The 11919-nt window shown below is 51.0% G+C and overlaps 1 protein-coding gene across 1 annotated transcript; it reads left to right on the forward strand.

Moving 5' to 3' along the window:
* Positions 1–1832: 1832 nt before the first annotated feature.
* LOC104280319 (olfactory receptor 10AG1-like) lies at positions 1833–3034 on the forward strand (the record flags this gene model as incomplete). The annotated part of the gene is given in 4 exon segments (XM_009877935.1): positions 1833–1893; positions 2169–2842; positions 2845–2867; positions 2924–3034. Coding segments are annotated over 4 exon segments (869 nt in total), but the record flags the coding sequence as incomplete, so codon positions are not given.
* Positions 3035–11919: the final 8885 nt, after the last annotated feature.

The following is an 11919-nucleotide window of genomic DNA, read 5'->3' on the forward strand; positions in this document are numbered from 1 at the left end:
CACAGGTTGGAACCCGGAGAAGTGGAGGCTCAGGGAAGCCCTTTCCATTGCTGCACAGTCAAGTTCAGCCCAGGTTGAATTGGCTTTTTTGGGGTTTTGTTTGTTTGTGCTTCCTTCCACAAGTTCAGCCATTTCCCTTTCAGCCGCTAAACTTCGTTTCTTAGTTTCCCCACCTTTTAAGGACCCGTAATTATGCCAGACGTTGCTCATCAGGCTGACACCCACAGTTCTAAAATTGTTCCTGGTGTTGGGGGTGTCTGGGGAGGAGCGGTGGCAGCTCCAGCGTCCCCACCTTCTCTCCTGAGGCTCCTCACTAATGTCTTATCACCAGGGGAGTGTGACACAGAGGTGTGCTGCCTCCGAGACTGTCATCGTCTAAGAAGCGCTCTGGCTTTTCCCCACGAGCGAAGTTCTGCCAGTGACCTTGTGAAGCACTGAGACACCTGAGAGCTCAAAAGAAAAGGCTGTGGGTTTGAGGACATTCTGAATGAAACGAAACGGGAGCGATGGTGTGTGGGTAAACTGGCTGCTCTGAGCTTGAGCGCTAATTCAAAAATAAATGTATCTCTTTAAAAAAAATAGAAATATTTCAATTTTCTGTACATTTTATAAGAAAAAGGAGCAATTGTGATGACTTTTCCCTCACGCAAACCCTAATTTTATCTTGGAAATTTTGAATGGCACCTCCTTGGGATAGATAAAACTCACAGGACAGTGTCAGGAATACCTTGGGGAAAGAATCAAGCTCTTAGGACCACGACTTTTTGTGAATTGACACTCTTCTCTTGAGAAAACCGCTCTGTGCTTTTCCCTGTGGCTTATCTAAATGCTTTTATTGCATATTTTCTGACCTGCTGTTCTCACCATCGATACCTCAGAGTTTAAGAAGACTTCCCAAAGGGCATTAGTGACAGCTAGAGACACAAAGCCAGCGTTCTCAGACCTCTGCCTGGAAGAGGATGCTCCTTCCTCACATCAATCGGAGATTCTGGAACATCTTTCAGCCGAGTCTCTTGGTCGTAAGAAACAACCTGCTGTTGTGGAGCTTGGAGCTCATATCCTTCAAGGGTGCTCTGTAGGAAGTCTTGGTGCTCTGGGAAACTGGGAAGGCTCCGATCCCCAGGCAGCGAGAGCGTTGCTCAGCTCCTGTGGGGATTTGCAGGGGGCTGGGGAGTGTTACAGGGTGGGGATCAGAGCGAATGAGCTCTGCTGGATTTGGAAGCTACCAGGAATCCAAGTGACAGAACAGCAATCCCCTAGGGTTGTTCAGGGCTCGTTTGGAAGTTATAAAAGCCCAACCTGTTCAGGAAAATTGGGTATCGTGCGGAGACGATCCACTTTTAATCACTTTCTTATCTGCATTACTGAAAAATACATGAAGTGGTTTATTGACGCCTTTTAGCACCCTGAAAACTTCTGGTTTATGCCTAAAGTGCTGCTTATTTGTCTTGTGAAAATGTCCCATGGATGCATCAGTGTCACTGCTGATGGGATTCACCCTTCACCATGCTTCAGATCTAAGATAGTCTCCCAGATGTTTGTGTGTGGCCACAGCATCAGGGGATGAGCTCTTACACGTGAGGAGAACTGCGATTAATCTCCCTCGCTAAGGTCTGAAAAATCAAGCCATGCCTTGCCTTGCTTTGCTTTGATTGCCTCTCCTTGCCTTCCCTTGCCTTCTTTGTTTTTCCCTTCTTCATCCCTTTCCTGCTTTTCACTCCATGTCCTAATATTAAATGCAGCTCTTACCAGATCTGGACAAGGAACGTGAGCAAGTTCTTCTTAAAGGAGCTAGTGCTTATCCCTTTTCTTCCTTTTTTCTCATCTACCAGCAGGCATTCCATTTCATAAAATCACCTCTAAAAAGGAAAACCACGCTTCTTCTGTCCTTCAGGCAAAACCCAGTCCTTAAGACTCCAGGATTCTGTTCTCTTTTCCCTTTACAGAGCTTCCCATAGCAAGACACCCGTGTTACATTCATGCAGAGTCTGGTCAAGCTCAGCTAATTCTGCAGTTGCTGTTGTGCTGATGTTTGCAGTCTTTCTCTAGGCTTGAAGCGTGCGTGGTGCTGGGAAGGACCATCAGCATCCTCTGAGAACCCGTTGTTTGGATTGCTCAGGGAAAATGCCCCGAAGAAAAGGCTTGGAGAATCACGTCATTGGATCCGGATTCATTCTTCTGGGATTTTTTGACCACTCCAGCCTGCAGGGCCTGCGCTTCACAGTATTCCTGGTCATCCACCTCGTGCTTCTCGCAGGGAACAGCCTGATTGCACTCATCCCGGCGGTGGACTCGAGCCTCCACAGCCCCATGTATTTCTTCCTGAGGAACTTGTCCTTCCTGGAGATCTGCTACACGCCCGTCACCCTGCCCAAAATGCTGGTGGGTTTCCTGACGGAAGACGGCAGGATCTCCTTCCTGGGCTGTGCTGCCCAGCTGGATTTCCTGGTTTTGCTGGGCAGCGTCGAATCCCTTCTCCTGGCTGCTGTGGCCTGTGACCACTACGTGGCCATCTGTGACCCCCTGCACTGCACCCTCGTCGTGGGCAGGGGTCTCTGCATCAGGCTGGTGGTGGGGTCGTGGGTGGCTGTCACACCAGTGCAAGTAGGACAGACCTACCAAGTGTCTGCTTTGCCCTGCTGTGCATCCCATGACCTCCACCACTTTTTCTGTGACTTCCCCTCTCTGCTGGAACTGGCCTTCACTTTCGGGAACCAAGTGGTGCTGTACACCATCATCCTGGTATTCACAGTCCTTCCCTTCTCCTTAATAGTTATTTCTTACATGAAAATTATCAGGGCAATTCTGAAGATACCTTCAGCTCTGGGCAGGCACAAAGCCTTTCCACCTGCTCCTCACACCTTGAGGTGAAAAAAAAGCTCGGCCACAGCGATGGTCAAGGGATTCTGTAGGCATCAACAAACACCTGGCCCTGTTTTACACAGTTGTGACACCCGTGTTTAACCCTGTCCTCTACAGCCTGAAGAATAAGGTAGTGAGATTTGCCTTGAAGAGACTCTTCTGGACAAAGTGACACTACAGAGTACGTCGGAGTCCCAAACAGTCCCAAAATTTTCCCCAGGGCATGTGGTTGCCCCAACCAAGGCATCTCATATTTACTCAGACAAAACCACATGTCCAGCCTGGCTTTCCCCCTCCTCAGGAAGGGGAAAGGTGACCTGAGACATTCTTGTTCTGTGACCCACCATGATATCTTTGTGCTCTAGAGCATCTTCCTTGCCCCCAAGGAGCTGAATGCGAAAGCTCCTTCAAGCTGTGTCTGACCCACGGGATGTCAAAGCGTGGCCCATGGTCAATGAGGCCCAGAGGTGAATGAAGAGGTGACTACCATCAGGTGGGAAAAAAAAAATCACTCGCTAGACCCCATGGACTCTCTCCAGTGTCCTTGCATCAGCTTGAAAAAGTAAATCTTAGAATCAAAGAACATTTAGAATCGTAGAACTACCATGTTACCATGTCTGGCAGTAAGTTGTGTAATGCTTGACTAATTTGACATAAAGAATAAAATATAGTAACCAGGGGAAGAGTCCAGCACTGGAATAGGTTCCCAGAGATGTGTGGAGCTTTTATTTGTCATATTTTAACTCCGGGTGTCAGCTGAGCACCACAACAGCCGCTCACTCACTCCCCGCCGGTGGAAAGTGAAAGAATCAGAAAAGTAAAAGTGAGACAACTCGTAGGTTGAGAGAAAGGCAGTTTACTGGGCAGAGCAAAAGCCACACATGCAAGCAAAGCAAAACAGGGAAGTCATTCACCACTTCCCATCGGCAGGCAGGTAGTCAGCCATCTCGGGGAAACTGGGCTCTGTGACGTGTAAATGTTCACTTGGGAAGATAAATGCCATCGCAGTCAACATCCTCCCCCCCTTCCTTCTTATTCCTGAGTTTTGCATGCACAGGCATGACCACACCATGTGGAGTATCCCTTTGATGGGATGGAATCACCTGTCCCAGCTGTGTGCCCTCCCAGCCTCTTGGGCAGCCCCAGCCCACTGACTGGTGCAGTGGGGTGAGCAGCAGAAGCAGCCTTGGTGCTGTCTGAGCACTGCCCAGCGGTGACCAAAACGTTGTTGTGGCCTCAAGACTGTTTCCGTCACAAACCTAGAGCAGCCCCGTACGACTTACTGTGAAGAAAATTATCTCTCCCCCAGTTGAAACAAGAATAACGAGCAGAAGAGACCATGGGGTAGATGTGGGCAAAGGTGACATGGTTGGGCTTGTGAGGTCACCCTATGACAGCAGTGACGTACAGGTGACATGAGGTCACTGGGAACACCTGGTAGGGAGGTTGCAGAGAGGTGACTGTGCCCCTGGTGAGGCTCAGCCCTGGTGTGAGGCCACCTGGATGTGTCTGGGGAGCCTGTGGGACAGGGCAGGAGAACTTGTGGGGTGTGACAGAGAGCAGGGTGAGCAGCAGCCAGCGGTGTGGGCAGCACGGTGGGTCCTGGCTGGCTCTCGCAGGTGGCTGCAGACGTGAGAAGTGGCCAAACAGTGAGAAGTGGCCAAACTGCACAGAGGGGAGCACTGGGGACCTTCTGCCAAGGTCAAGTCTTGCAAGACCAGACGAGAACTGAGCAGCCACCTCTCTACAAGCAGCTGGCCTCTTGAATCCCCCGCCTTCCCCCTCTTCCACAGACTTCTTCTGGGATCCACATTGATCTTTCCCTTTCTCTGCCTCAGTCCTCTCCCCAAGTCATAACCCTCAGAAATTACCTTTTCCCCAACGGTCTCAGGTTTTCTTCATTTGTACCCAAGCTTGATAGCTTGGATACCGTTGCATGAGTCCTCTGGGACTTCAGGAGGATCACTGATGGTTTCCCAGGCTCTGATGGCCTTGCAGGACTCGACTGCCCAGAAGAGTGCGCAGGAGAGCTAATTTCAGTTAGCTGGGGATCTCCTTGGACTGTCCTGGAGGACAAAGGGGCCGCGTCTCTCCTAGATCTTCTGGGTCAACGTCCTCAAAGTCCAGCTTGCTCTCCTTCCTTCTCTCTTCCTCAAAGCCCCTCTGATGCGCAGGAAGTGGAGCAGGGCCTGGCAAGAGGTCAGCATGGATGAACCTCCCAAGTCAGAGAGGTTCACAGAATCACAGAATGTTGGGGGTTGGAAGGGACCTCAAAAGATCTAGTCCAACCCCCCTGCCAAAGCAGGATCACCTAGAGCGGGTCACACAGGAATTTACCCAATGGGTTTGGAGTGTCTCCAGAGAAGGAGACTCCACAGCCTGTGCCAGGGCTTTGCCACCCTCACAGTGGAAAAGATTTTCCTGAAGTTTTTGTGGAACTTCCTGTGCTCCAGCTTGCACCCGTGTAGGCATCAGCCAGAGCGGGGTGTAGCAGTTCACAGGGAAAGGTGCTCAGGAAGGTGCTGAAGCTTGGCCAGCTCAAGAGGTGAGTCCAACTGGTGGTCACCACCCTCTCAGCTATAGTGTCCATCCAGCACCAGGATGGATGCGGCACCTCAGATGGAGCTGCCATGAAAATATAGAGCTGTCCAGGTCACAGGCTGCAGGGAGTGCCCGAGCCTTCCCCTGGTGACAGGCAGCAGCTGTGACAACCTCTGCGTGCCCTGCGGACAGGCTGATGATCAGCTCAGCCTGGTGGCAGACCTGTGGGAGGAAGCTGAAAGGTTGAGGAGCTGCGTGGAGGCCGAATAAAACAGCTCAACCAGCAAAACCAATGCACAAAACAGAGCATTCCATATCCTCTCGACGAACTAAACGCCGTGACTCAAAGAAGGGGGACAGCAGGAACGAGTTCCTGCCCGACACAGCAGGCACGTCCCCTCAAGCACAATGCCGCGCACAAAGCAGAGCATTCCATATCCTCTCGACAAACTAAACGCTGTGACTCAAAGAAGGCGGACAGCAGGAACGAGTTCCTGCCCGACGCAGCAGGCACGTCCCCTCAAGCACAATGCCGCCTTCGGTGCCCTTGCAGAAGAAGTAACTGCAGGAAGAACCAACTCGTAACAAGGAAGATGGTTCACCCAGGCCGGGAGTGCCACCAAGGTGAAGTCACCCTTGACCATGCATCAACACAGAACCCGCGTGATAGTGAGATCTGCTGCCTCCCTGGGGCCCGGGTAAAGGCTGCGACAAGAAAACTTCCCACCCTGGTGAGGCCTTTGGGTTATTACCCAATTTTGTTTTTCCAGATGGGTTGCGATGACGTAGCCACAACGAGTCCAGAAACAATCAAGAGAGACTTGGGCAACAGGCTAAGGGATCAGGGGCACGAGCCATGTTCTCTTCCATCCCTACCATTGCAGGATTGTGTTTCCAACAGACGTCTGGGAAGTTGGGGTTCCCCACAAGAACAAGGGCAAGCAATGCCGAGACTTCTCCCAGAATGTTTCATCTGCCTCTCTGTCCTGGCTGGGTGGTCTCTAACAGACTCCCACCACATGATCAGCCTTGCTGGTCCTCCCCCTGATTCTGAGACCTTCAACCCTGTTGTCACAATTTCGTTTCTTCTTTGTTCATTCAGATTCTCCTCATCCTTGCTGTTACTTTGAGCAAAAGCCAACCTGTGCTCCAAGAGTCTAATGCTCTCCTTAGCCTCTTCTTTAACTGTGTTTACAGCCACCTTTTTGTATTTACCTACCTAAAACAAGATTATCGAGGCAGCTTGGACTGAGCATATGGTTGCAGAGTGTGGTTTCTTTTATTTTTTTTACTTACAAATAAGAGAAACTCTGCGGTGCCTGTGTGCAGCCAGTTCTCTGAGGACAAAAGGTGGGAGATGGTGCAATGGAGCTGTAACATCCAGCTGCAGAGATAGAGGAGAAATGTGATGTGAGGACAGTGATGGAAGCCCCGTGGGGACAATGTCAGGAATGATGGGGTTGAGGAGGTGAGGAGCAAAGGTGTCCATACAGGGTCACGCCTCAAGGAATAGCTTCTTCTACTGGTCCAGACCTCCTGAGAAGACCCTCTGGAGCATTGTCACTTGGAGAATGCTGCTTTAACCTCTTCTCTAAGCTAAAAAGTGATAAAATATCCCTTTTAAAATAAAAAAAAAAACCTTCCTCCTTAACTACGTTATGAAAGAGCTCCAATTAGATGTACAAGCCTCAAAGAAAGTTACAAGAAGTTAACAAGCTCCATGGTGCATTTGGGGCTCATTACAGGAACCTCAGGCACTCACAGAAGACTGAAGAAACCTCTCAAGAAGTCCAAGTCAGAAGCAAAACTCCAGGTACCTGGAAGTATTAATCAGGCCCTCTGAGGCTCGTTACTGACACAGGCTCCCCAGGGGCTCGTTAGAGCAGCTCATTGGAGGCCATGATTGCAGGCAGGCCCAGGCACTGTGCAGTGGCTGTAATGCTGAGAAAAGCCTTGGGTTGGCTGGATGAAGCAGAAAGACCAAGCCCTGACCCCCAGGCCCCGGCAAGGAGGATCCTGGGAGGCTCCAAAGAAGTTTTGTGTCACCAGCCTTGTTGGTTGAGGCAGCTGCTGTGGCCAAGAGGACCTGGGTGCTGTTGGGCCTTTCAGCCTTGCCAGAGCCCTTGGCCATCTCTCCCGCAGGCTGTCCTGCACTGTCCATTCCTGCACCTTCAGGCTATTGACTCCCTTCTTGCTTTCCCAGCTACCTCTCATCCTGTCATTTCTAGACCTTCCCTGATGTCTCTCTACTCTCACTGGCCATTGCTACAAACACAAAGCCGTGGGATGATCCCTGAGTGACATATATTTTTCCTTACATCCAGCCTGAGTGTTCCAAGCTGCCTTTGTGGAGGTTTGTTTTTGTTTTTTTTTGATCTGCACTTTCAAGAAAAGCTCCATCGTCTCCAAAACCACCTTCCAGTTGGTTGTAGGCTACTGCTGCAGTGCCCTGAGCCTCCTCTTCACGAGGCTAAAGAAGTCCAAGACCCTTAACCTCCCTGCACAGGCTCCAAACTCCATCCTGGCAGATGTCCTCTGGAGCCTCTCCAGCTCCTCGCTGTTGCCTGTGGACAGGAGGTTAGCAAATGTGACACCCATCTACAAGAAGAGCCAGAAGGAGGATCCAGGTTATCCGTTGGGCTGTGTTGGGAGAGAGCTGTATACTTCTTGCCAGTCCTCAGACTTGTTCTGATCTTCACGATCTGTGAAAAAAAGATGCAGAGAGAGTCTCACTGTGCAATGGGCTGGTTCGCTCCCTGTCCTTGGATGATTGCCCTCTGCTCCCATGGGCTCTTGGAGACTGAACTTGCTCAAGTCGACCCTGACTCGAGCCCCATCCAGCACCGGTTGTTTTCTTCCAGGGTCCTGCTGTAAGCCACAGTGGCCTGAGGGAAGACAGAAGCAAGGAAACCTTGGAGTAGAATCATAGAATCAGGTGGTCATTTTGGCTGGAAAAGACCTTTAAGTTCATTGAGTCCAACTGTTAACTCAGCAACACAATGTCCAATGCTAAACCGTGTCCTGCATCTACACGTCTTTTAAACACTTCCAGGGATGGTGAGTCCACTCCTCTCCCAGGCAGCCTGTTCCAGAGATTGACAAACCATTCCATGGAGATTTTTTTCCTAATCTCCAACTTAAACCTTCCCTGGAGCAACTTGAGGCCATTTCCTCTTGTCCTGCCGCTTGTGACTTTGGAGAAGAAACTGAACCCACCTCACTACAACCTCCCTCCTACCCTCCAGTAGATCAACGATCTGTCTGAGCCATGACTAGCCAGTAAATTTGCAACCCTGTAGAGAAGGAGTTGTGGATATTAAAATGAAGGAAATAGAATGATTTGGGTTGGAAAGGTCCAATCCCCCAGCCATGGGCAGAGACATCTTGGCTCAAAGTTCCTAATCTCAGACATTTCCAGGGAGGTGGCACCGACTTCTCTGGGCAAACTGTTCAGTGCCTTGCTAACCACATCATAAAATATTTCCTTCTTCTATCCTATCTGAATCTTTCCTCTCTCAGTCTAAAGCCGTTGACCCTTGTTCTGTCACTACAGTCTCTGGTATAAAGTCTCACTTAACCATTCCTGGCCTATGACCACCACGTTTTCACGTGCAGACATCCAGGAGAGCAGCCAGAGGTCACTTAAGACGGGGTTTGGAGGCCTCAAGCCTACAACCAGTGTATAGACACTGATGGCCCTGGGCCCAGTGCTGTGGACACTGCACTGTGGGCTGTAGGGGTACCCTGAGAGTGCTTGAAGGGCGGTTTTAGACATGGTGAAGCTTTTCTTCATATTGAGAAACTGCATGAGAAAGAACTAATGCCACCAGATGCAGCTGGGGAGGTCTGGGCTGGGCACAAGGAGAAGGAAATGTCTCTCCAAGGGCAGTGCTGTGGGGGAACACATCACCCAGAGGGAGTCTGGATGAGCCCAAGGCTTTGTGCTTCAAGGAGGAGCCAGGGAGGATGGAGAGACACCAGCAAAGGAAGGAGACAGCAAGGTGAGGCAGCCCAGTGGGTGGCTGCAGCCTGCAGGGGAAGAGGCACAGGAGGTGTGACACCACAGGACAGCCTGCGGTGGAGATGACGAAGGGGTGTGGAAAAGCCAAAAGCCCCCTGAGAGAGCCTCTTCATGGCTGCTGTCTCTGCCACTGATGTCGGCAAGGAGACAACTGGGGCCTCATTGCCTCCTTGTCCATGCTCAGAGCCTGGGAGGTGTCGTGCCACAGCCCTGCCCTTGTCCCTGCACATCTCCACAGCCCAGCGCCCCTGGGAGAGCCCTGAGGAACGAGGCAGGGACAGGATCTGCCCTCCCAGGGGCTGGGTTCAGGGCTTGGCCCTTTCATTAACGGGGTCATTTGGAATGTTGTAATACATCCATGTTTATTCAGCATCAAGCACATTTACCTGTCACCTCTGCCACCAGTTTTCTGTTCTAACCTGCCCCTGTGGAGGCTTTGGCAGCAGCGTCCCTCTGTGGGACCCATTAAGAGTCCCAGAAACTTTGGAGTTTACTTCTGACTTGGACTTCCTGAGAGGTTTCTTCAACTTCCTTTCAGTCTCTGAGGATCATGAACACCAAAGGCACCTGAGGTCATTAAAATAGCTCCAAAATAGCAAACGGCCATCATTTGCTTCCACAGAAAATGTGCCAGGAAGGGATGCTAGTGCCGGCTTGGAAATTCCCTGCACTGCCCTCCCACAGACCCACTGAGGATCCGAGCTACCTCACCCAAATTGTCCTTTGTTGAGCAAACCACAGTGTAAAAACCTGCTGATATCTGTACTCTGACAAGAGCAGGGCAGCTCTGACTCAAGGTGCAGATCTGTGAGCTCTTCTCTGTCCCAGCCCAGAGGTGCAGCTGTGATGGACAGAGGAGGAGCTGACCCATCACAGAGAGAAGCCAGAGCCTGCGAGAGCAGATGCTGACCCCAGGGAAAGGTTCAGCTCTCCCTGGGACCCTGGGCTGAGCTGAGCCTTTCTGGGGGCAGCTCCAGCCCAGCAGGAAGGGCCAAGCTGACACTTGGGTCTCCTGGAGATGGGATGTTCTCCAGGGAGCGTCAGCTCCTTGCCCAGCAGAGCCCACCAAGCAGCCGCCTGCAGGGCAGGAGCCAAAGGAGGCTGCTCCAGCGTAACCTGCTCTGAAACATCTTATTTCCAGCTGTGTCACTTCTCAGCTCTGAGAAAATTGTATTTTTTAAAATCACCTTTTTTTTTTCTTTTCTTGCCAATGACAGGCACGGATCTTCCTCAGTCCTGCTGGGGTTTGTCGGTGTCAACCAAACAATCTCATCTGGGGAGCTGGACTAGATGATCTCTAGAGGTCCCTTCCAACCCCTAACATCCTACGATCGCTGACATCCCATGATCTCTGGTTTATAGTGCATGGGCTTGAAGCAGACTCAGCTTGCTCACATGCCTGCCACAAGCCCAAGGAAGGTGGGATCCCTTTTTCTTCTGTTCCATGGGCATTAAATGGGAACTTGCACATGAACTCCTCATCTCAGGCCCTGTGTTGACTAATGAAGATATAGGCTAGACGTTGGCTCTTCAAATGAAATACCTGGTGACATCTGAGGGGCCAGTGCATGTGAAAGACAACTGCCCTTGTCCCTGTGCGCTGTGTCTTCAGCAGCCTGTGCTGCCATCTGAACAAATGATGCCTGTGCCACGGGGAGAACTCAGTTTCTCTCTGTCTTTTCCATTAGTGGGTCTGACTAGATCTCCATCAAACGTAATCCCGGGTTTTGTACCCCCTTGAATTCTGGACAGCAGAGTTTTCTCACCTTCTTGGCCTCCTATTGCACTCTCATGTTTCCAGCTGCTCTGAAGCCAAGCCTTTGCAGGTACCAGGGTTCCCAAGATTGGGCTGATGCTACTCCTGATGTTCTCCAGCCCAAACCTGCCCCTGAGAACACTGGTGCAGTCTTCTCTTCCACCCCAAGGAAGTCTTTGGCTGTAGAAGCCTGAGTCTCCCTTGGGACCTTAATGGTCCTGGCATTTCCTGGAAGAGAAACAGCAGGATGCAAACACTCCAGGTGGTTTATGACTGTCTTCGGAGAACATCTCAGCGCAACTGCCAGAGGAGCAAACAAGGGTGATGCGAGCCCAGATGTGACGCTTACAAGCAAGGCAGAGCTGGCCAGGGGTGTGACCACTGTGTATCATGATCCTGAAGTGCCTGAATGGAGTGAGGAAGGAAAGAAGACAACTTCAGATGCCAGGGAGCAAAGGAGCAGGCTCTGGGTAGTCGCTCTGGGGAGTTTAAGTGAGCACCTCACTATCAGCAGCACTGAAGGGAAGCAGAGCGACAACGAAGCTGTTTTTCAGGAAAGTGTCTTCCAAGTTTGACAATGGTCTGTGTCAAAACTCAGCTGAAGCTTGAAAGGGCATCATCACGAGTGTTTGCTGCTTCAGGAACAGTTTGAGAAGTAGCAAAGAGAATGTGGGAGCCTGGCTAAATTTTGTTTGGGCAGGTGGATTGAAGAATCGTAGACTGGCCTAGGCTGGAAGGG

Source organism: Apaloderma vittatum, unplaced genomic scaffold (genome assembly GCF_000703405.1).
Source record: "Apaloderma vittatum isolate BGI_N311 unplaced genomic scaffold, ASM70340v1 scaffold2531, whole genome shotgun sequence".
Lineage (NCBI taxonomy): Eukaryota > Metazoa > Chordata > Aves > Trogoniformes > Trogonidae > Apaloderma > Apaloderma vittatum.